The sequence below is a fragment of the Pelophylax lessonae genome, assembly GCF_965119305.1.
Source record: "Pelophylax lessonae genome assembly, chromosome: 7".
NCBI lineage: Eukaryota > Metazoa > Chordata > Amphibia > Anura > Ranidae > Pelophylax > Pelophylax lessonae.
Window position 1 is genome coordinate 263,542,229 of NC_138774.1, and position 27,173 is coordinate 263,569,401.

General features: G+C 42.2%; 1 protein-coding gene across 3 annotated transcripts in view; it reads right to left on the reverse strand.

Moving 5' to 3' along the window:
• Nucleotides 1-27,173, reverse strand: part of NEK6 (NIMA related kinase 6) — a 404,599-nt gene that overhangs the window by 108,863 nt on the left and 268,563 nt on the right. For all 3 annotated transcript variants that reach the window (XM_082263334.1, XM_082263332.1, XM_082263333.1), the window contains one exon: nucleotides 13,273-13,335. In XM_082263334.1, coding sequence (XP_082119460.1) covers nucleotides 13,273-13,335 — 63 coding nt within the window. The remainder of the gene's footprint in view (nucleotides 1-13,272; nucleotides 13,336-27,173) is intronic.

The window sequence follows — 27,173 nt, forward strand, 5'->3', positions numbered from 1 at the left end:
GAAGGGCAAAAGAACCAAACTTGGAACAGAAAATAATTTATATACGTATACTGTATTTCTATTCTATGTTATACCACGTGACTAAACTCGTGGTGTGTGTATATATATATATATATATATATATATATATATATATATATATATATATATATATATATATATATATATATATATATATATATATATATATATATATACCGTATTTATTCGAGTATAACACGCAAAATTTTCTACCAAAAAAAGAAATCAAGTTTGGGTGCGCGTTATAAACGAGGGCTGGGGTGGCAGTGGCGGCCGGTCCATTGATGGCGCAGGCGAATTGTGAGTTCGCACTGCGCCTTTTCCGGGCTGCAGCCGCTCATTGAGGGCGAAGAAAAAAAAAACGTCCCCTCGTCACATACAGTGGACGGCCCGAACTGGGGGTGAGAATTCTTAATATCCGCTGTATGGTCGCCGCTTCATTTCCTCGCCTCGCCCACACGTTACGGTAAGCATTGCTTTGTACAATTCAGTGTTTTGCGTACCGTAATTCAGTGTTCTTCATATTTTAATTGATATACTGGTACCCGTTAGATGGCAACTCAGGGTATCAAGAGAAAACGTTCTGCATATGACGCTTCATTCAAGCTCAAAGTTGTAATTTTATTTCGGTATTGTGTTTTATACCAGTTTACGTTGTCAATAAATGATTTTTATCATGGTTGCACGTGTTCAACAACGTTTTTTTTGTCAATTACAATGCTTGGTGTGAAACAAAATTTTATACCGATTTTTTTTTTTTTTTTTTTTTTTTTAAATTGAAAATTAGGGGTGCGCGTTATACACGTGTGCGCGTTATACTCGAATAAATACGGTACATATAATGAAACAATGTTTTTGTATACCATTGTTACAGAAACGGTGACAATAATCCTTGAAAAAGGCTTGTAAAAAGCCGAAACGCGTAGGCGACGCATCAGGAATTATCTCTGATCAAACTTCCAAGCCCCACAGCATGGAAGGACAGAGACAAATATATTCCTACTAACAGTCACCCAATGACACTTGTCACAACATTTCTAGCTTTCTAGCACTTACTCACTTGGGTCTATAACCCATCACTAAAATATGTACAAACGCTTCTTATGTTTGATGTAAATATTTTTATTTATTTTCTATTAAATACAATATTTCTTATATCTTGTATATCAATTCACTTGCCTCAAAAGTCCCACTTAAACTTGGCTTGAGGTACCAACCCACTATATACTAATCTATCTAGGGACGAAGGCAGACACTTATACTCTAGCCCAGGGGTCTCCAAACTGCGGCCCAAGGGCAAGATGTGGCCCTTTGCTAGCCTTTATCTGGCCCTTGGGGCACTATTCCACCCACTGACACCAACAAAGGGGGCACCATTTCTTCCACCGATACCAATATTGGATACTATTCCTCCCACTAATAGGGGCACTACTTCTCCTCCTATTGACCATCAATCCTGAGGCCATATTTATTCTCACTGATGCTGGGCCCAGGACATTTTCTGCCCCCACTGGCCACAATCTGGCCCTTCTCAAGTGTGAAGGACAATAAACTGGCCCTTTGTTTGAAAAGTTTGGAGACCCCTGCTCTAGCCCTATAGAGATCAAAACCAACCACAGGAAATCTAAAACTAAAATCTCAGTGCAGTAAAAAAAAAAAAAAATTCTGATTTTTTTTTTAAACACAATGCACAACACACAGAGCAATTACATCTGTGAATTTCAGCATGCAGCAGTGGACTGTAAATATGCTTTGGGGTGTAATTAACAATGAACGGCAGAACAAATATACAGTACAGTGCTGTGCCTTGCACACCCTGAAGCTGAATTGCAGCAATTCCTTTTGTAAAATCAGTTGGCCTAATATGGGTTTTGTCCAACAAGGTCATGCCACTTTGTGGAATTTACTCTTAAATTTATATCTGAATTTTACAGCTATTACCATACCCCCGCCACTTTGACAGGAGAGGCACTGCCTTCTCAAACACAGCATCTCTCCTGGCTCCTCCTCTTTCTGCCCATTCACAGAAGGCTTTGTATTTTATGAATGGGTTCACATAATACAAAGTGCTCTTGGATTGGGTGGGAGGTTGTTTGGCGGGGGGGGGGGGGGAGAGGGGGCACAGTGGGTACAAACAACTCTGCAGCTGCAGGAGCAGAGACCAGCATCAGGGCTCCAGAAGTTTAGTGATAGCTATGCTCCTGGCACTCAGTAAAAATAAAATGTAAATTAAAGAAATAAATGCAAAGTGCATTGCTCATTCACCGGGAGGAGGATATCTATTACATATTCAACCCTTACAAGATTTTCCATCATTAAAAAGAGTCTCCATCCATTTTGGGTTCCAGCTGTCCCCACCTAGCCTATTGGCTGGCTGGCACACATGACCAAGACCTTTTTGCATGGTGGCTTTGAATCAACAGCCTTATTTGTTGTTACCTGAGGTCAGCTTTTCCCGGTGAAATGATTGGAGCAATCAAACTCTTTGGTTTTGAACGATGTACTAGGCAAGCTTACATCTTGAGGCCCACACAGAAGACTCTACCGCTCTCTAATGCCCCATACACACGTGCAGATTATCTGCAGACTTTTGTCTGCAGACTTACCTTTTCTATGTAGTGCAAGGGCCTGCTGGATTGCATACAAATTGAAAGTGTTTAGGTTTGACCTCATATTATATGGTTTTGGTAAGTCTGCAGACAAAAGTCTGCAGATAATCTGCACGTGTGTATGGGGCATAAAGGTTACCCCTGAAGAAGGAACTGTATGGTTGACTTTGAAACGTGTTGGGTATACACCTCAGAATATAGCGGTCTCTCTCTGTGCCGTGTGCTCTTATGTATTGTATATAGCTTGCCCTTTTTTTAACATATTGTCTTTTTTTTCAATAAATGTGTTTGTTTTTCAATTTCTTGAACCTTTTGTATTTAATTACTGTATTTGTGCCTAAAAAGTCCCACCCCCAGGGGAAATTCCTTTTTGTAATTAAAGAAATAAAGTCCATGAGGTGGCATGTGACTTGTTGGACTTAACCCCTAGTATTTCAGAACATTTTAAAGAGCGGCTGAATTCCTGGAGTTCAGTTTTAATCTTAATTGTAAAATTGACCAGACAGAATAACGTGCCTCACTGATTTACAATGTGGGCTCTCCCTCTTTTAATCTGCCTCGTAGAGGATTACAGGAAGCTAATATAAATCTACTACAACGTTGGGTTCAGATGTTTATACTAACTTTTCGTTAAATGTAATGTTTTTGTTTAATATATAGCTACATTATAGAGGGGTGTTTTGTATCTGCCTAGAATTTAACTTTAATTAGACCAATAAAAACCTTTTTATATAGTTTAAAATATTAGTACAAATTCCTATAGACTAAATGCGCAAAAAAAAGTGTTTTCAAAGTAATAAATAAAAAAAAATGCAGTACTTTATCCTTCTGTAGTACATGACTTAGCCTTAAGGGACAGTTTTACAGTAATCGGGTTTTGTGTTTGTAACTCCCTAGACTCTTGACGATTTCTTGAATTGCTTTCTATTAAGGATATAAGAAGTAAACTGCACAGGTAAGAGCCCATTCACACAGGGGCGACACGACTTGCTGGGGCGACCTGTGTGCACCGCGACCTCGGCGTGACTTGCACAGACTTCATATAATTGAAGTCAATGCAAGTTGCCTCCAGGTCGCCCCAAAGTAGTACAAGACCCTTTTTCTAAGTCGGAGCGACTTGTGTCGCTCCTATTAGAACGGGTCCTGTGCTAATCAATGGCAGGCGACCCACCGCGACTTGTCAGGTGATTCCTATGGTAATATGATCAAACGCCTATTTTGAGTGGATTGCGGTGAGTTCTCTACCATGGGGAGAGGGATCCACGAGGTCTTGATGGTACAGCTAGCAGTTTGATTGCCACACTTACCTTCCCTTTTAAGCCACGATTTCACCTGGTGTTTCTTTGGACTGTAGAACATCCATTATATGGACTTTCCACAGAGGAGTTCAGATTTGACTGGACAATGCCTATGTCTTTGGACCTCAAAATGCATTAAAATCCCAAGGTAGTGCAGGGACTACTTTCAAGTTGTTGCAACTTGACGTTGTGCAGATATGAACGGTACTCACTGGAAATCATGGAGTACGACTTGTCATGCGACTTTGCAGTCCCAAATCGCAGGACAAGTCGCACAAGTGTGAAAGGGGCCTTATGATTTACTGTTCTTTGGGGGCTCTGGGCTTCAGCAAAATGGAGCCTCTAGCAAAAAGCAAGTTGTTATGGGTAAACAGAGGCCTGAAGTAAAACAGAAGGAACTAAACGGAGGGCTGGCATGACAAGGTTTAAAAAAAGGGCTTGGGTATAGGAAGGAAAAGGTGTTAGGGTTAACAGGACAGTTGGCTGGTTGAGGGGCATGGCCAGGGTTGGGAGGAGCTTTCAGTTACCTGAAGGAAGGGGAGTCAATCTGAGGTCAGACAAGCAGAGAACAGCTTCCCACCCTCCCACCCGGCATTTGGTGGGATGTTTTGAGTTGGATTACAGGATATGGAAGAGTGCATATGGTGATGGTGGCGGGGTGCAAGGTCCTTTTTTAGGTTCATATGAGCACAAAAGGTGTGGTGTAGGGACCCGTCTGAGGTACGGCTCCCAGTTGGTGTAGGTACCTGTGAGTTGTCTCCGAGTCTGTGTTTTTTGCGGCTGGAGGCCTGACAAGTGATTCGCAGGTACTGTCGTTGATTGGATGCCTATTAGGACTTTGTGGCTCCAATTTTATTTCATACACTGTGTGTTCAGGTTATGATGTTATTGATCAACATTTATTTGTTATTTATAATTTTGGTTAATAAGGTTGCTATAGCCAATGTAACTCCAACCGGTTGTGGTGTGTTTTTTTTATTGGAAGGGATGGGGTTTTATTGGTTAGTAGATAAGTAAAAACCATATTTTTTTTTTACATATCTTTACATAGTAGGTGAGGTTGAATAAAGACAATAGTCTATCTAGTTCAACCTGTGTAGGTGTGTGTGGCCATAATCATCTCTCATACCCCTGAATGTTCTGATCCTTGAGATGTAAGTCTAAGAGTCTTTTGAAAGCCACCATACTACCCGCAGAAACCACCTCTTGTGGTAGAGAATTCAGCAATCTTGTAGCCCTAACAGTAAAGAATCCCCCACGTTGCGTAAGGTTAAAACGCTTCTCCTCTAATCGCATTGTATGCCCTCGAGTCCTCATGCAATCCTTTCGACTGAATAGCTTTTTTTCTATGCTGAGATCACCATTGAGATATTTATAAATTGCTATCATGTCCCCTCTTAGGCGTCTCTTCTCCAGGGAGAATAAATCAAGCGATTGCAGACGCTCTTCATAAATAAGGTCCTCCAATCCCCTAATTAGTTTAGTTGCCCTTCTCTTGACTCTCTCCAGCTCCAACACATCCCTCCTGAGGACTGGCGACCAGAACTGGACAGAATACTCCAGATGCGGTCGGACCAGAGTTTTATAAAGTGGAAGGATTATAGTTTTCTCTGGCAGCCTTAGTCAAGTTCTGCTTTAACAAACATATGTCCATGCCAAATCACTATATCGTGCTGACTGACACGTTGCCTGAGGTTAAAACGCTTCTCCTCTAATTGCATTGTATGCCCTCGAGTCCTCATGCAATCCTTTCGACTGAATAGCTTTTTTTCTATGCTGAGATCACCATTGAGATATTTATAAATTGTTATCATGTCCCCTCTTAGGCGTCTCTTCTCCAGGGAGAATAAATCAAGCGATTGCAGACGCTCTTCATAATTAAGGTCCTCCAATCCCCTAATTAGTTGATTTGCCCTTCTCTGGACTCTCTCCAGCTCCAACACATCCCTCCTGAGGACTGCTGACCAGAACTGGACAGAATACTCCAGATGCGGTCGGACCAGAGTTTTATAAAGTGGAAGGATTATAGTTTTATCTCTGGCAACCTTAGTCAAGTTCTGCTTTAACAAACATATGTCCATGCCAAATCACTATATCGTGCTGACTGACAACATAGATCAAATAGAGAAAATGCCTGTTATACCATACAAACAAGGGGGAAAACATTCAAATGTCTGAATATGTATCTGGCGGTTAGAGGCATGTGGTCACTAATAAAGTATTTCTTTGTGTGGAGGTATGTCATTTGGAGATTTTAGATATCTGCTGGTGCAGTTCCTCTCAGTTGTAATTACCTTACAACAATTTGCACATAACTGTAAGTGTAATTTCATCAATAATTCTCTTCAGTTTTGCACTTGTGTTTATTAGCTTGAAAAACAGAAAATCAAAAATTGGCCAAAATCTTTTTTTTTTTTCTTTTCTAATGCTAAAAAATAAGGTCAGAATGGGATCTGTCAATTAACAGAAACAGGGTTGAGTATATCCCTTTGACATCTGATTTTCTTTCAAGCGTTGAGCAAGACGCTGACAGACACACCAAAGTGATCTTCTCAACCCTCTGAAGTATACAGCACATCAGACCTTCAACCGTTATATATTAAAGCATTAGACAAGGAGCCATCCACCTGCTCTGCACTCCCGCAAACTGCTGACCTTGTACTGCGTTAAACGGTTTCTTGGGATCCCACTTAAAACTTACATTATTGTTACTTTTGATTTGTTGAGCTGCTTGTAAGATGACTTCCATGCGCTCAGGGTTTGTATCAGACATAATTTATAAATGCGTACACACTGGAAAGGAATGCCCTACAGGCAGTAAAACAGATACACTCACGGCTCATTCACAACAGAATGTGACTGCTCAAACTGACTCACCAGATTCGGAGCTGTTTGATGCTGTGATTTGAGTGTTTAAACGGCATTTTTTCTCTCTGCAGGGATCCTGGCTTTGAGCATACTTGCAAATTTTCAAGTGTGAAATGTTTCAAAAATATATATATTCAGCAAAGCAATGCCCACAGGCCACTAAACATCTTTCTGTGAGATTATAGCCCATAAAATATTAGGAAGATATGTGAAAATCCATCCTGCTCTGTCAAATACATTTAAACAAGCTGGAACCAAAGGGACGCACGTACACTGCTTGCCTTACAGAATTCAAAGCCAAGGGAATTAAAATACTGGATAGGATAGAACTACACTTGAACACCAAACCATGCAAAGTTCCCCAGCCCTTAGCACAGAAAAATAATATATGTGAGGCCAAATACAGTATGTTAACCTTTGCAAACGTTCTGGCTTTCTACATGAATAGTTCTGTTAATGTGATCTGATCCTCATCTAAGTCATAAGAATAAAGAGACTATTCTATTGGATAAACCACACTTACAAGATAATGGCATTTTAAAAAATTGTATAAACGACAACAAACACAAGGGCGCACCGGCATAGTGCATTATCTCTTAGACAGGTTTATTAAAATAATAGATTAAAAATACTCACAAATGAGTTTCTTGATAAAAGGCACATCAAATAGATATAAAATCCTCACTAACAAGATCAGGATTGAATCGTCCCCTGAAGCTGTGCATGTTTACGCGTTTCAAGGCAGCGCCTCTTCAGAGCCTGAAGAGCATGTCTAAACACATGCCGATGATCCTAGGGGCATCATGGCTGTTAACCCCTCTCTATCTGGGGTACGATGACAGAAGAGCGCCGCTTTTGCAGAATACCAAGGTGATCTGCACTAGGCCGGTGCGCCCTTGTGTTTGTTGTCGTTTATAGTGTTTCCGGACCACCCTGGTCTAGTGAGGGGCTGCAAGGCTGAAGTATTATCAAGTTGCCATGTCATTTGTTCTCATCTACAAGCCTACAGTCAGGTTGGATAGAGGATTGCACCACTCAGAGCGCAGGGAATAGGTGCTGCATTGACAGTACATTTGCTTGTTTGATTTTGAAAAATTGGTAATTGTAAGGTGTTTCAATCAATAGGGACAATTTACTAAAGGTGTTTACTTATGTAGCACTACTCCCTTGGGAGCTGCTGGTTACGGGTTCCCCTGGGTTACCATTAGCAACGACATGACAGTTCAACATTTTCCTAATTTTCCTAGCTCAGTCAGGAAACAGTCCAGTAGCTTTGGTTTTTGTGTTTTTATTTAGAACTTGGATGGGAGAAGGGAATGAGTGGGATACTCCAACCTAATATAACTATGCACAATTGGCTGGGACGACTTGAAAAATGCTGAGTAACGCTAGTCACAGCTAGGCCAGTGCTTCACCTTGCATTCAGCTGTGAAGTAGAATTAAATGAACTTCCAGAGGTAAACTGTACTGCAGAACAACTTCATGGTCCTTCCTGGCACCCACTTTGTTCCTATTCTTCAGGGTCAACTACACGGCACCCCCTTTACTGATTAACTTCTTGTGTGAGCTAGCTACTTGATCCCCTGACTTCTCTGGAGTGGTCCCCTCTCCTAGGCAGACCCTTAGGCAAATCTCCTGGTACTCACGATACTGTTTTTCCCAAAAGTCTTTGCCCGCAGCTCCACTTGTCAGCACTCTGGATCCTCTGCAGCTCAGCTCCACACCTGGTTCACTAGGCCGACTGCCTGAACCACCTTCCTCACACACAGCAGGAGGAGAGACAGCCGTCAGCCTCCTCCTGGGACTTCCCGCCAAAGACGCCCTGTCGCATGTCCCCTCAGTATTTATGGTCAATCCCAGGATGCACTGAGGTAGTGCCTTCCCACTGGGACTGCCATAAAACCTAATGTGTCACTGGCTGGGTTTCCTCCACTGTCCAACAAGCTCCCTCATTGGATACAGCGGGGACGCTCCCTCAGACCCAGTGAATCACACCTGGAAACATGTGACAGGCAACCTAATAGATCAGGCTCCCCTGATGAGCAGAAGGAGCAATGGATGCTTTTACCTAGCACCTACCTAAGAGGGTGCTACACAAGCATAATTTAATTTAGTTTAGTAAATTAACCCCAAAAAGTCAAAAATGTTAATCACTTAAGCCCCGGAAGATTTTACCCCCTTCCTGACCAGGGCCTATTTTGCGATTCGGCACTGCGTGACTTTAACAGACAATTGCGGGGTCGTGCGACGCCGTACCTAAACAAATTTGATGTCCTTTTTTTTCCCCCACAAACAGAGCTTTCTTTTGGTGGTATTTGATCACCTGTGCGATTTTTTTTTTTTTTTTTTTTTTTTTTTTTTTTTTTTTTTGTTTTTTTTTTTTGATCATGCGCTATAAACAAAAAAAGCAACAATTATTGCGTTTACTAAGGGAAAGATTTTTGTCTTTTTTTTTTTTTTTTTTAACGAGTAATGGCGGCGATCTGCGATTTTTTTAATTTGCGACATTGCGGCGGACAGATCGGACCCTTGACTGACATTTTTGACACTTTTGGGGGTACCAGTGACATTACTACAGTAATCAGTGCTATACATATGCACTGTTACTGTAAAAATGACACTGGAAGGGAAGGGGTTAACTTTATTGGAGAGGGAGGGGTTAAGTGTGTCCCTAGGAGCGTGCTTCTTACTGTGATTGGATGTGGCTTTGTGTGTAACAGCGCAGATCTACGGTCCTACATAGCAGGACTGAGTGATCTGTGCAGTTACACAGGGGAGAATGAAAGGCGGCTTTGTTTACATTAGCCGCCTGCCTTTCTCCCTCTCCACCCGACGATCATCGGGTCCGCCGGTCACACGCGACGGCTTCTTCGGGTACGAGTGGGGGCGGGAGCGCGCCTCTGGCGGCGCGCGCTCGCCCCCTATTCACTCCCAGGCTAGTGACGTACCGGTATGTCACTTTGCCTGGGAGGGGCTGACTGCCGCCGTATATAGTCGGGCGGCGGTCGGCAAGTGGTTAATAGACCTAAGTGTGGGTTTGACCTGGTTTGCCATAAAAAGACAGACTTCTGGCAAAAAGCAATATTGCTTTCAGTAAAAAAAACGAAGAGGATATCCGACACATATTAGTTATAGCTGTTAGATGTAGAAAAATACATTTTAAAGACTTGAAACTATATATGTTCAAGTCAAGCAAACAGTCAACAGATAATTTAAATTCAGTTACGGTTACTGTTCTTTATTTATTTAAACTAAATAATGGATATGGTCTACTCAGAATGGACAGTGAGTCACATTTGCGAAAGTGGAAAAGATAGTATACCATGACTCAACTGCTTAAGGAGTGTCCTAAGCAAGATTGATGCTAGGGTATACCCCAAACTGGTCAGCTAATGGCCTGCAGGCATTTCATACACTTGATAACAACTGTTTGCTAGAATTCATTGGGCAAGAATGGTGTTTGTGGGAGGTTACTGTAGGGCAGTGATGGCGAACCTTGGCACCCCAGATGTTTTAGAACTACATTTCCCATGATGCCCCCATCTACACTTTATAATGTATAAGCATCATGGGAAATGTAGTTCCAAAACATCTGGGGTGCCAAGGTTCCCCATCACTGCCATAGGGTGTATACTAAGGGAAGTATTATAAAGTGAGTGTAATTTGCTGCAAAATGGCAATGGCTTGATAAATGTAAAACTGATACGGGTGGTAAAAATTACGAGGGTCTTTTACAAAGTGACATCACATACCAATGATCAAATCTTTTCCAATCTTTTTCTAGTTTTAGAAGGATTACATCTGGATGAACACATTTAAAAATACTGTAAGCTGCACAGCCACATCTTGGTACCCCTTTATTGTACAGTCCTGCACTAATCATGAGTACTGCCTTAACCGAGGGACCACTTACTTGGGCTTTATTCTATTCCTTCCTTTAGGAAATGCATAGAAAAAGCCAAGGTAAAATAGAACATAGAATTAAGAGTTTTAATGTGCATGCGCCCAATGAGAAAAAAAATAAAAATAAAATTGTTGATGGATAATGAAAAGGGCAATCATTCACCCAGTTGAGTTTTTATGTTCATGCACCGTAAGGAAGAATGGAACAGCTGGATGGGATAGAATGGATGTAAAGCACCTGTGATTTAAAACCCAAAATAAATGTTATATTCTATAGCCAATATTTAAAATAAATATTGTTTATGTTGTCCATTAAATAACACTGTTTTTACTATAATTATAACTAAGAGCCCATTCAGACTGGCGCAATCCGACTTCGAGGGGCGACCTGTGAAGTCGGCGCGACTTGCAGGGACTTCACATAATGGAAGTCAATGCAAGTCGCTCCCAGGTCGCCCCAAAGTAGTACAGGACCCTTTTTCTAAGTCGGAGCAACTTGTGTCGCTCCTATTAGAACAGGTCCTGTGCTAATCAATGGCGAGCGACCGAGCATGACTTGTCAGGCTGACAAGTTGCCTGACAAGTCGCGCTAAGTCTGAATGGGGTCTTAGGGCAGACCAGGGCAAACTACGGCCCCAGGACCACAACCTGCCTTTTGACTGTCCTGGCCCTTGATGCCTCCACTGTCAGCATGCCTCTCTAAGCCTGCCTTCTTCCTCCCCTGAGGAAGTTGACAAGCTCTGATAGATGTCCATGTGCAGAGCTGCAAGAACTAGGTGAGAGCCTGAGGAGCTGTTTGATAGAGAGGTGAAGCTCAGTTCTGGTGGGAGAATGCTGCCTAGGAGACATCCCAATGTTCTTCGGCCACTCTGCTACCTGGCCAAGTTCTTCTTGTGTTAGCGCTTGCATGCTGCAAACCTCAGGAGCCATGAACATGTTCTTCACTTCAGGTCAGGATCTGCAGCCACAGTGCTTTTCAGAGGGCATTTGATAGGCAGTGCGGAGGTATTATATTGCCTCCTCACCACCTGATTTATCCCTATAATGCCGCAATTGTGTGCATTGCATGCAGTTGTGGTGTGGCCCCATTGAACTTATTGGGTGAGTTTGACAAGTCGTGCCGCTTGTCAAACTTGGAACTCCTACTTAAAAATGCTGTGACTGCGGTATGTGAACAGCCCCGTCCAGCTGTAAGTTTACAGTTCAGGTGGGCACCCAGGGGGTTGGGGTGGTGGTGGTATAACCATGACTCAGCCACCCATTTTTATCACCTCTGACTGCCCATCTGAAAGCGACCTATTTCATTACCTACAGTTTTTCGTACCTAATATTCTTAGACAACGAACACCTGATGCTATCTGTTTACGTACTCACAGACCATCCCAGATCCAAAATAATATTCAGCAGAATTAAGTTCGGCCCTCCACAACTGTCGCAGTTTCTCATGTGGCCCCTTTAGAACATGAATTGCCCACCCCTGACTTAGAATGTTATGCATACAGCGGGCAAAAAAATCCGGGACTGAAGAAAAGGACATTGAAGGTTTCTATAATTCTAGGCTCCAGCTTAAGGTTAGCTTAAAAAAACCCTCCTAGCAGCAGCTTTTGAGCATTTTTTCTGCTTTTAGAAGCAAATAGTGTTAACCTATGTGTCCATGCTTGCTATTTTAGTCAGGTCCATAAATAAATAATATACCAGGCGGGGTAAAAGTATTCAAAGATTACACATCCAAGTCTTGGATCTACTGGACTATAGGTTGGGGATTCAACACTTCCTCTGTTTTACAGAGTGTTCTCAGAGTCAGTGAGCGTTGGCTAGCGTCAAGGAAGCGCCAACGGGCATTTTTCCAGGATCAAAGTCACAATTGTAATTAGTTCAAGCCGAGAGGAGTATCCCACTCATTCCCTTCTCCCACCCCCTTAATTTATAATCAAAACCACAAACAAAGATGCCGGAGTTGCCACTGTCTCAATTGTCACACCTGGGGACTCAGCTCACATGGGCTGGAGAGGATTCCGGTACTAATGGCAGACCCACATCTGGAAACCTTGCCATATATATAAGCAGTGGTATGAACTTTCTTTCCAATTAGGATATATGCTGGAACATTTATAAAGCACAAGGTTTTACCCCTTCACTGGCTTTAAAAAATGTAACTCCACAGCCACAAGAGCAAATAGGCAGCCTTCCCCGTTTTCTACATAAAGTTGATTTAATAAAAAACTGGACAGTGCAAAATCTGGTGCCGGTGTGCATGGTAGCCACTCGGCTTCTAACTTCAGCTTGTTCAATTGTGCTTTGCCAAAAAATACCTGAAAGCTGATTGGTTTCTATGCAGAACTGCATCAGATTTTGCAATCTCCAGTTTTAGTAAATCAACCCCGATGAAACTACAACCTAAAAATCCAATGAAAATAGGTGGTTAGAAGCAAGGTGGCTCATGCTAGTCCACATTCAATAGCAAGCGAGGGGTTCCTTGCGAAAAGTGGAAACTATGTTTGGATTCCCATAACATTGGGTGATTGATGCCAGATGCTATCAATTTCAACTCAAATCATAGCAGCACACCTTACCTTCAGAAGATCGATTTCCTTGATACAATCTTGTCTTGCCTTGGCATCCATCATTTCAAATACCTGTAAAAGATAACATAACATGTTTTTATCAATTATCAATTGTATTCAGAGCATATATTAAAAGCACTCCTGGGGCTATTTCATCAGCTTATAATGTTCATAAATATTCAGGTGGTCCCTGGGTTACAAACATCTGACATACAAATGACTCCTACATACAATCGGAGTGAGACAACAGGACGTGAGGAGAAATCTACCCCTAGGAAGGGAAATTCACGCCTGTAAGAGTTCTCATGGGAAAAAGGTGTCCCCACTGAAGCTTTATCACTAATCCTTGTTTCCACAACAACCCAAAATTTTCAAAATCCAATTGTCATAGGGACAGAAAGTGAGGTGAAATCTTCTGAACAGGGGCACAGACAGCAAAACAAACATTACAGTGGTGGTAACCCTTCCCTATGCTATCCAAAAAACGTAAAAATGATTCTTTTGGCTGGGGCTAAACTTAAAAAATGTACCTGTCCCGACTTACAAAGTCGACTTAAGAACAAACCTACAGTCCCTATCTTGCTTGTACTCCCTGTAAGGTACATTAAGTCTCGATTCACACTAGCGCGACTTGTCAGCCTGACAAGTTGCGGTCCATTGACTGCTACAGGACCCGTTCTAATAGGAGTGACACAAGTGGCTCCGCCTTAGAAAAAGGGTCCTGTACTACTTCGGGGCGACCTCGGAGCGAATTGCGTAGACTTCCATTATGTGAAGTTCATGCAAGTCGCTCCGAAGTTGTGGTGCATGGGAATGCACAAGTCGCCCCCGAAGTAGTACAGAGTTGTGCCGCCCCAGTGTGAACCGACTCTAACAGTTTGGAATCAAATGTGCTCACACTGTGTATGTAAATAGCATTAAAGACATTGATACAAATTGATTAATCAGTTTATATACAAATATACTATCAAACTTAAAAACACATGCACAGTGGGCCCAATGATTTCAAAGCCCCTTTGTTAGACCATATGTGTTTTTAATACTACATTTTGTCACAAATGTTTCCTTATATGGCTCCACAAGGCTTTACTTTTTGAGGTGAGAAACACTTTTATTGGCCAAAGCAGCCAATCAGATTGTTACTGGTTTTGATAAGCAGAATCAATGGATGGCCTGTTTTGTGTCTTGGGGACTCCAGTGTAAACATAGTTTCACTATAAATCCAGAGAGTTGACAGTTATGATGTAGTCTTGTGGGAAGATGCAAAAAACCCCTAATACTGTGGGAAATCTCACCACTGAAGTCCAACCTACAGTGTCAATCTAGAGCTTAAAGTGGCTGAAAAGCCTAAATATTTTTCACCTTAATGCATTCCTTGCATTAAAGTGGTAGTAACCCCATCTTGTTAAGTTTAGGAACAAAGTATCGAAATTTACTACCACTTTAACCACTTAAGCCCCGGAAGATTTTATCCCCTTCCTGACCAGGCCCTATTTTGCGATTTGGCACTGCGTGACTTTAACGGACAATTGCGCGGTTGTGCGACGCTGTACCCAAATTAAATTGAAGTCCTTTTGTTCCCACAAACAGAGCTTTCTTTTGATGGTATTTTATCACCTGTGCGATTTTTTGATCATGCGCTATAAACAAAAAAAGAGCGACAATTTTGCAAAAATAACAACAATATTTTTCTTATTTTTTTATATGAAATTCCCCCCTAAAAAAATGTAAAAATCAAAATTTTTTAACATTTTAGGCCAATTTGTTTTCTGCTACATACGTCTGGTAAAAAAATTGCAATAAGCGTATTTTGGTTTGCGCAAAAGTTATTGCGTTTACTAACTAAGGGAAAGATTTTTGTCGTTTTCATTGTTTTTTTTTTTAAACGAGTAATGGCGGCGATCTGCGATTTTTTTCTTTTTGCGGGACTGCGACATTGCGGCGGACAGATCGGACCCTTGACTGACATTTTTTACACTTTTGGGGGTACCAGTGACATTACTACAGTAATCAGTGCTATACATATGCACTGTTACTGTAAAAATGCCACTGGCTGGGAAGGGGTTAACTTTATTGGAGAAGGAGGGGTTAAGTGTGTCCCTAGGGGCGTGTTTCTAACTGTTATGGGATGTGGCTTGTTGTCTAACAACAGAGATATACGGTCCTACATAGCAGGACCGTATGATCTCTGTTCTTACATAGGGGAGAATGACAGGCCACTTTGTTTACATTAGCCTTCTGCCTTTCTCCCTCTGTAACGGATGATTGCGAGTGACCGGTGGACATCGGGTCCGCTGGGCACACACGTGGGGGTGTCCGTGAATGAGCGGGGGCAGGAGCCACTTTGCCTGCATGGGGCTGACCGCCACAGTATATGTACTTGCGGCGGTCGGCAAGTGGTTAAGGTAAAATTATTTTAGGTGTCAGCATCCCCCCCTTTTAATTACCTGAGCCCCCATTTGATCCAGCGCCGTGCACATCTGCAGCTCTTCTCTCCCCTCAGGAAGTATCGAAGTTTACTACCACTTTAAGGTAAAATTATTTTAGGTGTCAGCATACCCCCCTCACCCCCCCCCCCTTTTTAATTACCTGAGCACTCATTTGATTCAGCGCCATGCAAGTCTGCAGCTCTTCTCTTCCTGGTCTCGATGGCTTTGCTGGGGCTCCCAGTGCTGTCAACCAAAGCCAGTGACGAGGGAGCGGGGGGGCTGAGTCAATGAACGCAGCAATAGGGCTTGGATATGAGCATAAACAAGTGCCCCCATGGGAAGCAGCTTCCCATGGGGGCACTGGGCAGAGAGGAAGGGTCAGGAGCACCAGTGGGGGACCCAAAAAGAGGTTCACGGTTGCTCTGTGCAATTCCTTTGCACAGAGCATGTAAATATAGACATGTTTGTTATTTTTTTTATCTTTTTTTTTTTTAAATTTACATTTATAATCACATTAAATATATATTTCATTAATTCCTTCATATTGCGCACAAGGAATTTATAAACAGAATCCACCACAGACAAAAAGATTTATTACTAACAATATTCAGCAATGCTTACTATTTTAAAGATGTTTCCAGCCATTAGTGCCTCCAGCAGTCCAAGGCATAACTTATGGACCAAAGGAAGGAAATGACCACATGTGCATCGCTGTTAGCGGAGGTGATTTGCTTGAGGATAAATATCCTCCCATCTGTTTGTTTGCACAGCCATGACCAGCTGAAATGAATCCATCACCTAGTTGGCTTTAATTAAGACTCGATCCACACTAGCGCGACTTGTCAGGCGACAGCCAGCCAGCCACCCACAGGGCCTGTACCAGCCACCCATCCACAGCCCCTGTGCCAGCCACCCACCATAGGGTGTCAGACAGCCAACCACCAACAGACAGGGTGCCAGACAGCCACAGGCACTGTACAAGCCAGACAGCCACATGCACTGTACTAGCCAGCCACCCACAGGCCCTGTGCCAGCCACCCACCTACCACAGGGTGCCAGCCAGCCAGCCACCCACAGCAGGGTGCCAGACAGCCAGCCACCCACCACAGGGTGCCAGACAGCCAACCACCCACAGACAGGGTGCCAGACAGCCACAGGCACTGTACAAGCCAGCCAGCCACAGGCACTGTACCAGCCAGCCACCCACAGGCCCTGTGCCAGCCACCCACCTACCACAGGGTGCCAGCCAGCCAGCCACCCACAGCAGGGTGCCAGACAGCCACCCACCACAGGGTGCCAGACAGCCAGCGTGCCAGCCACCCACCACAGAGTGCCAGCCAGCCATCCACCATAGGGTGCCAGCCAGCCACCCAGGACAGGGTGCCAGCCAGCCAGCCACCCACCACAGGGTGCCAGCCAGCCACCCACCACAGGGTGCCAGCCAGCCACCCACCACAGGGTGCCAGCCAGCCATCCACCACAGGTTGCCAGCAAGCCAGCCATTAAGCATTAAACAAAAATTAACATGTCCAGTACCAGATTTGTGTCAAAAATTCTTTATTTTTCAAAACTTTAAACGTACAAAATATCGGCCCATATCGGCTGATACCGATACATTGTGACCAAAATATCGGTATCGGTCCTGAAAAAAACATATCGGTCTATCCCTAATTTCTAAATACGAATGTCTAGAGTTTATCTAGCAAAGTGATGAACAATATTACGGTAAATGCAAAGTAACCAGGTTTGAAATTGCACAGTTGTCCATGTTTTTGTCACTTCTTCCAATAATAATCTCTTACTACAGTAATAGCTCGTTTTCTGCCTCATTGGCTTTCTGTAAAACCATCCACACTTTATAAAACCACCATGGATCCATTTTAAAACATTCTAACACTTCAGAACACCTACTTTATTAAAAGGTAATGGGAGCGCCGGCTTAAAAGCAATCTGCAGACTCCTGGTAAATGTGACTGAAATTTTACATCCACTACCAAGAAGTGAAAACAGCTTGTAAACTCCTCATATAGGATTAGCAGATGGACCGAGGTCACCAGGAAGAGCTGCTAACAGTCCAGTTTGTTAGCTCTGTATGGTTATATTAGAGCCCCATTCTTACTGCTTATTCATAGATTCCTTGTGACATAGAGAATATATAGTATAGTGGGGTTTTACATGTTTTAATCCTTTGCTTTATGCATTTATTATGGCTAAGAGTCAAAATAGGGAACTGTGGAAAATAGGTTATTTTTTTTTATTCAGGTAAATATAAAAGATTGCATATGAGAAACCTTATGCTTTTTTAACTTCTTCCCGCCCGCGCTATAGCCGAAAGATGGCTACAGCGCGGGCTCTAATTTCCGGGAGCGCGCATCAGAGAAAATCTGTGTCGGCCGTGTCCCTTGGACACAGCCAATCACAGATCGTGGTGAATGGCCAATCACAGCGGCCATTTACCACGTGATCGGACCATGCAATGAGAGATGATCTCAAATGTGAGATCATCTCTCATCGCCAGCTCTCCTTCCTCACACAGAGACTGTGTGTGATGAAGAGCAGAGCCGATCAGCAGTTAGGGGACACAGAAAAATGTAATCAGGGCACTGATCACCAGTGCCCCGATTACACAAGGTAAATAAAATACAATAAGTGCCCGCCATCAGTGCCCACAATCAGTGCCCATAGGGCTGCCAGTCAGTGCCCATCAGTGCCTGCTCATCTAGGCACTGATGGGCACTGACTAGCAGCACTATGGGCACTGAGTATGGGCACTGATGGTGCTGCCCATCAGTGCTCATCAGTGCCGCCTCTCAGTGCCACCTCTCAGTGCCCAGCAGTGCCACCTATCAGTGCCACCTATCAGTGCTCATCAGTGCGGCATATTAGTACCTCCTCATCAGTGCCACCTCATCAGTGCCCATAAGTGCCACCTCATCAGTGCCCATAAGTGCCACCTTATCAGTGCCCATCAGTGCAGCCTATCAGTGCCCATCAGTGCCGCCTCATCAGCGCACATCAGTGAAGGAGAAAAATGTATTTATTTTCAAAATTTACTCGCAGAAAATAAAACTTTTTTTTTTTCAAAATTTTCTGTATTTTTTCTTTTTTTTTTTTGTAAGAAATAAAAAACCCAGAGGTGATTAAATACCACCAAAAGAAAGCTCTATTTGTGTGAAAAAAATGATAAAAATTTCATATGGGTACAGTGTAGCATGACCGCGCAATTGTCATTCAAAGCGTGAGAGCGCTGAAAGCTAAAAATTGGCCTGGGCAGGAAGGGGGTGAAAGTGCCCGGTAGGCAAGTGGTTAAGCATGTTTCCCTTCACCTCCTTCCAGTTGTTTACACAGCTCAGTAGCTCAAGGTGAAATTTACACACACAAGTGAATGAGTCAGAAAAATGAATTCCCCTCTCTTCTCCCTAGAGCTTCCACCAAGGTTTCTTCTTCTTCTTCAAAACTTCTTCTGTGTGCTGCCATAGTAAGGCCTCTTGCACACGGGAGTAAAAAAATGCCACTTTTTTTACTGATCTGGATATAGATGCATTTTTGTCATGAAATCACATATAGCTGTGTAAAGCTCAGTAATAGAGCAATAAGTACAAAGCTGTAAAACAAAAATAGAAACTTTTACGTGCAAGTGCAGCCATTTGCATACGCATGTTTACTTGTCTATGCGCATGTTTACGTGTGTGTATATACACATATATAGTGCTGGTAATGAAGAAGAATTTTACCCTTGTAGACACTTACAAGCCTTTTATGCTTGTGGTCTTTTACTCCGGATCTTTCTGTCAATAATCCTGAGTATAAACATCAGTAAATTCATATGTCCGTGTGTAACTGGCCTAAAACTCTCCCTGCTTTGGGAATCTTTTGTCACCTAATAAATGTCCATTTGTAAAGCAAACATTGTTATACAGTATCTCACAAAAGTAAGTACACCCCTCATATTTTTATAAATATTTTATTACATATTTTCATGTGACAACACTGAAGAAATGACACTTTGCTACAATGTAAAGTAGTGAGTTTGCTGTCCCCTCAAAATAACTTAACACACAGCCAATAATGTCTGAACCCCAGGCAACAGAAGTGAGTACACCCCTAAGTTAAAATGTCCAAACTGGGCCCAAAGTGACAATATTTTGTGTGACCACCATTATTTTCCAGCACTGCCTTAACCCTCCTGGGCATGGAGTTCACCAGAGCTTCACAGGTTGCCACTGGAGTCCTCTTCCACTCCTCCATGACGACATCACGGAGCTGGTGGATGTTGGAGACCTTACGCTTCTCCACCTTCCGTTTGAGGATGTCCTACAGATGCTCAATAGGGTTTAGACCTTTACCCTCAGCTTCTTTAGCAAGGCAGTGGTCGTCTTGGAGATGTGTTTGGGGTCATTATCATGTTAGAATGCTGTCCTGCGGCCCAGTCTCCGAAGGGAGGGGATCATGCTCTATTTCAGTAATTTCAGTATGTCACAGTACATGTTGGCATTCACGGTTCCCTCAATGAACTGTAGCTTCCCAGTGCCGGCAGCACTTATGCAGCCCCAGACCATGACACTCCCCCCACCATGCTTGACTGTAGGCAAGACACACTTTGTACTTCTCACCTGGTTGCCACCATACACGCTTGACACCATCTGCACCAAATACGTTTATCTATGTGTCTTTAGACCACATGATATGGTTCCAGTAATCCATGTCCTTAGTCTGCTTTCTTGTGAATTATCTTTAGAAGAGGCTTCCTTCTGGGACGACCAATGCAGACCAATTTGATGCAGTGTGCGGCATATAGTCAGAGCACTGACAGACTGACCCCCACCTCTTCAACCTCTGAAGCAATGCTGGCAGCACTCATACATCTATTTCCCAAAGACAATCTCTGGATATGACGCTGAGCACATGCACTCAATTGCTTCGGTGAAGCCTGTCCTGGTAATCTGCTGTATGGTCTTAGCCACCATGCTGCAGCTTGGTTTCAGGGTCTTGGCAATCTTCTTATAGCCTAGGCCATCTTTATGTAAATAAACAATTCTTTTTTTCAGATCCTCAGAGAGTTCTTTGCCATGAAGTTCCATGTTGAACTTCCAGTGACCAGTATGAGAGAGTGAGAGCAATAACACCAAATTTAACACACCTGCTCCCTATTCACACCTAAGACCTTGTAACACTAACGAGTCACATGACACCGGGGAGGGAAAATGGCTAATTGGACCTAATTTGGACATTTTCACTTAGGGGTGTACCCAATTTTGTTGCCAGCGGTTCAGACTTTCATGGCTGTGTGTTGAGTTATTTTGAGGGGACAGAAAATTTACACTCTTATACAAGTCGTACACTCACTACTTTACATTGTAGCAAAGTGTCATTTCTTCAGTGTTGTCACATGAAAAGATATAATAATATATTTACAAAAATTTGGAGGGTGTACTCACTTTTGTGAGATACTGTGTATACTACCAACAAATCTAAACTGTACTAATAAAAAAAAAAAAAAGTCTTAAACTGTTATAGCCCCCTTTTGACATACTTGTTGATAGGATTAGTCTAGAATGGAAACAGTACTTTTCTCAAACTATCATCAAATAGAATTTTCAAAAAAGCTTTCTTGTTAAAGGGTAATGAACGTGCATTACATTCCAAATTAAAGGCCATGTACAGTGCTTTTCCATATATTTTCTTTATTCAGTTATTGTGTTGAAGGGTAAAATTGTATTTTTTTTTATTTCTTTATTTTATTATTATTATTATTATTTTATTTATTTTTAGCTGGGTAAATAGGAATTATTGCGTATACATATACTGTATTTACCCCTTTTAGCCACCAGGTGGTGAGGGTAAGTTGTGTACTCCAATGTTCTAGCTGGATTACTGTAAACCTGTACAGAAAGTACATGTCTGAATTACAGAATTGAGGATACGCACACAAATTATTTGTTAGCTGAATGCCTCTAAAGTGGAGTAAACACTATAAGAAAATCGGGTGAACGATCGTCCAATTTTTCTCCTTGTTTCACAGCAAATCGGAACCGATGAAAGAATTTGTACAAAAATTCTCATACAACAAAGGCTTTTTTTGTTGTTTAATATAAAGGAGTAACCAGCGCTGAAAACCTCATTAAATTGGTGAACCATACATTACTGTAAACAGTAGACAAATATAGAGCTACAATATGGAGGGTAATCTTCAACAGCTCAACAATCCATTAAATGCATCAGTATGAGTGAAAGGCATAAAGTGCAAATACAGAGGTAAATGTGCCACAGTGCTAAATAAATGTAAATAAAATTCAAAGACTTAAAAAACATGCGATCCGTGCTCTGAAGGGTGATATTAAAAAATGTAGTGTGCAGATAATGAGCAATTGTATAAGTTCTATAGACCCAGAACTGATCAAAAGCTCGGACTGAAACAATTAATATTAAACAACGTTAAGAAGTGCCCTATGAAGGGTGAACCGCTGGCAATATAAAGAGTGCAAAGGTAAAACCGCCCTGTGACAAAAAAGGAGCGAGTTGCACAAATTCTATGAATAAAAGAACTGGTCACAGGCTCCAGTATAAATGAAGAAATAAATAAATGTGTCCTATGAAAAGTGAACCGAAACTGAACTTCCAATTATAGTGAGAAAGTGATTCAGAAAAGTGCGATGAACATTAGTAAAGAGTATAAAATACCCTATAAAGAGTGAACCACTCTGAAAGAATTTCAGAGATATAAAAAGAAAGGTAACAATAATCACATATGGTAAGAAATAATCAGAACGTGATCCAAATTAATACGTGAAAGTCCAGTGTAGATCTCCAAATCTTAAATGAAAAGTTCATAATCAGTGGAACAAATAGTAGGCGATTTCTAGTGATCCCGGTGCCAGTGTAAGTGAGCAAAAAATCCTTAAAACAGATGCAATGGCCGCTCACCTCACTTATCTTTAATACAGGCATGTCAGGTATCCCGTGTCAACCTGGAGACCTTTGGGGAGCAAGAACACTTTCCCAGGAACAGGTGATACCTCCACAAACGATATAAGTATCAAGGTGCTGGTCCCATAAGCTGGTCTAGGATGTCACTTAAAAATAGTTGCTCAGACACTCGGTAGTTTAAGGGGAAGATGGAGAGAGGGTCTTATAATGTAGTATGTTTAAACAATGTTTATTCACGATAAAAAGTAGAATACAAACTCACATTTTAGTAGACAAGTATAAGCGTGTAAACAGAATGCAGCCACCGATGCGGTTCCAGTGTAATCTCAGCGACTTCCGGTCTCGGCCGTAGACCAGGAAGTGACGTCACCACGGCGTCCCTTCTGGTTTACTGCATTTTGTTTACACGCTTATACTTGTCTACTAAAATGTGAGTTTGTATTCTACTTTTTATCGTGAATAAACATCGTTTAAACATACTACGTTATAAGACCCTCTCTCCATCTTCCCCTTAAACTACCGAGTGTCTGAGCAACTATTTTTAAGTTTTTATTTTTACGAAAAACGGTACACATTAAGCGAAAATCATTCGTTCTGTTCCCGTACGAGAAACATTTTGGAGCTTGTCCCTTCGGGAATTTTTGTTTAGCGGGTCGAAATCGACTGTAGAAAGTTGTGTACTCATTATACAAAAATTGTACGAAAGTTCTTTGGATAAAAATTATTGCACGATTTTCTAATGTGTATGGGCCATAAGAAAGGGGTTCACTCCCCCCCGCCCCCCCATGTACATATCCAGTGCTGGACTCACGTAATATACAGTCCAGCATGCACTGCAAACTTTGCAGCATGATAGCATTACTCTATATAAAATGTTTATACAAATAAAAAAAGATATAAAATATTTGTTTATAAACTTAGTGTTGTTCCAGCCTTTTCTGTGTTTATTTACCGCTTGCCGATCACTCGCCGCATATATACTGTGGCAGGCTGGCCTGGCTGCGCGAGTCGCCGTACCTGTACCTGAGCAGTCCTGGGGGCAACGGGGATGCCGATCCACGAGACCAGACAGCACCAATTGGCGCCAGGCAGCTGCAATCGTTCCCCGCTGAGAGAGGACGGTCAGCTGTTGTAATCGCAGCTGACCGTTCTTCTCTCTGAAATGATCACAGAGCGCCTGTGATCCTTCTATATAGGATCACAGGTCTCTGTGATCATTTCACAAGTCCCTCCCCCATACAGTTAGAAAACACTCCCCTAGGCTCACACTTAACCCGTTGATCACCCCTAGGTTAACCCCTTCCCTGCCAGTATCATTATTACAGTAACATTGCATATTTTTAGCACTGATTACTGTAGTAATGTCACTGGTCCCCCCAAAAGTGTCAATGTCAGTTAGGGGTCCGATCTTTCTGCCGCAATGTTGCAGTCCCGCTAAAAATCGCAGATCACCGCCATTACTAGTAATAAAGGTAAAAATGACATAAATCATATGACATAAATGACATAAACCCTAGTTTGTAGATGTGATAACTTTTGTGCAAACCAATCAAAATACACTTATTTGGATTTTTTTTTTTTTACCAAAAATATGTAGCAGAATACAAATTAGCCTAAAAGGATAAAAAAATAGATTTTTTTTTTTTGGGAATGTTTTATAGCAGAAAGTAAAAAAATATTGCTTTTTTCAGAAGTGTCGCTCTTTTTTTGTTTATAGAGCAAATAAAAAAATTTGTAAAGGTGATCAAATTTTATTTAGGTACAGCTTCGCACTACCGCACTACCGCGCAATTGTCCGTTAAAGTAACGCAGTGCCGAATCGCAAAAAATGGCCCAGTCATTAACTCCCTTAGCGGTAACCCAGACTCGGGGTGGATTTCTCATGCTAGGATCGGTATCCCCGAGTCACGCTCAGGGTAGATGTGCAGAGCGTGCGTGTTCCTTACCTTCTCCTGGCGATCCAGCGATGATCTCCCATTGCTGTGACCGCCAGCCGAGATCCCCGCCACTCGTCTGTCGCTCTGATGACTTCCTGGTTCCGTTCCCTGCAGCAGCAATGGTGCATGGGAGCGGAACTGGGAGGGAAATTCAAAAGTTGCACCAACACAAACACACACACATATATATATATATATATATATATATATATATATATATATATATATATATATATATATATATATATATATATATATATATATATATACAGTATATACAGCTTACGGCCTCACAGCCGGGTGTGCACTGCACATGCGCGAGTCACGCTGCATGTCTTGATTGGCCAGTAATCTTCTGGAACCTCTGACATGTCCTAGAAGATTGCAGGGAGGGAGAGGAAGAGGAGAACTGGCACTCTGAGCGGAAGTGAGAGGGGGTACCTGTCAAAACTAGGTCCCCGCTCCCCCCTAAAAAAAATGGCATGCCAAATGTGGCACATCAGGGGGTTATGGGTACTTAAAGCAGAAGTTCCACTTTTGGGTGGAACTCCGCTTTAAAAAAAAAAGTGTATTGCTCTAAAGCGCAGTAGTTTTGTTTTAACTGTGACACCATTTTACATTTTGTAGCTTTTGACACGTAAAGGCTCGGGAGCTGAATAAGCTGTTATTACACTTGCCAGCACTGGGTGAAATATGTTGTGGTTTCTGAGGTGTGAAATAGCTAGAAATATAAGGATCCTGTTGCCTACTTTCTATGAGGACCACTACATTTCCTGTTGACAATAAAAATAAAGCCGTTTGCGACTGCATGCCTACAGAAATGATCTGCACAATGTGCACTGCAAAAGGTTTCTTAGGCACAAGTAAATTACTTGCTGAAATATATATTCTGAACATACATAATTGATGAGAATAAAAAAAAGTTGTCCATCAAATTCATCCTCTTACACCTCCTGCAGTTTTGGTCCAAGTCAAGAAAAACAAAACCCTTGGGGCAATTATGATCAACTTTGCCAACCAAGAAAAACCCCCAAAAAATAGGCCCATGCGGAAAACGATCAATAATAGTTAATTGTTCAACGGGCAGTGATGCCTACTCTTCTCTTCCAAAGCTACAATATCTGTGGAACCTTCAGCTTCCAACACATACTCAGGAGTGTCAGATTCCTGGTTCCCTGCTGAGATCCGTGGTTCCACTTGCCAGTAACTTTGTCACTATAGGACAGTGATGGCAAATCTTGGCACCCCAGATGTTTTGGAACTACATTTCCCATGATGCTCATGCACTCTGCAGTGTAGTTAAACATCATGGGACATGTAGTTCCAAAACATCTGGGGTGCCAAGGTTCGCCATCACTGCTATAGGATATAGTGACATAGCATAGTGTAAAAAATCACAGCATGCAGGGGAGAGAGCAGCCATTCAGCACACTGGAAGTGTCAGATCAGATTCTGAAAATTATTCTGCCACTGTAGCTGAACCACTCCCTGTCGGACATGTAAGTATTATTCTTCTTCTGTATGGGCCTATTCTTTTGGGTTGTTTCAAATAATTATGTGGTAACGAACCCATCCATTATGTGGTAACGAACCCATCCTAAATATAAAACCTTTCTTTTAGCCACTTCTGGACCGGGCCTTTTTCTGACACTCGTTGTTTACAAGTTAAAATCATTTTTTTGCTAGAAAATTACTTATAACCCCCAAAAATTATATATATTTTAGCAAAGACCCTAGAGAAAATGGGGATCGTTGCAATATTTTCTATCACGCCGTATTTTTTGGAAAAAATACACATTTTTAATAAATAAAAGGAAAACAGTAAAGTTAGCCCGATTTTTCTTTCTATAATGTAAAAGATAGTGCTAGGCCAAGTAAATAGATACCCAACACGTCATGCTTCAACTTTTTGCACGCTCGTGGAATGGCGACAAACATTGGTACTTAAAAATCCCCACATGCGACATTTGGGCAAGGCTTGGCTCACAGTCTCCGCTCTAATTCATCCCAAAGGTGTTCTATCAGGTTGAGGTCAGGACTGTGTGTAGGCCAGTCAATTTACTCCACCCCAAATGTGCTCATCCATGTCGTTATGAACCTTGCTTTGTGCACTGGTCCAAATCATTTGGTGGAGGGGGGATTATGGCATGGGGTTGTTTTTCAGGGGTTGAGCTTGGCCTCTTAATTCCAGGCTTACCTATAGGTAAGCCTTAATATAGGCTTACCTATAGGTAAAAGTCTTTAAAGTGGATTTACAACCACTTTAAAGCATCATGCTCCCAACTTTATGGGAACAGTTTGGAGATGGCCCCTTCCTGTTCCAACATGACTGCACACCAGTGTAAAAAACAAGGTCCATAAAAACATGGATGAGCTTGGGGTGTAAAACATTGACTGGTTGCACTGTCCTGACCTCAACCCGATAGAACACCTTTGGGATGAATTAGAGCAGAGACTGTGAGCCAGGCATTCACTCTAACATCAGTGCCTGACCTCACAAATGCGCTTCTGGAAGAATGGTCAAACATTCCCATAGACACACTCCTAAAACTTGTGGACAGCCTTCCCATAAGAGTTGAAGCTATTATAGCTGCAAAGGGTGGGCCAACTCAATATT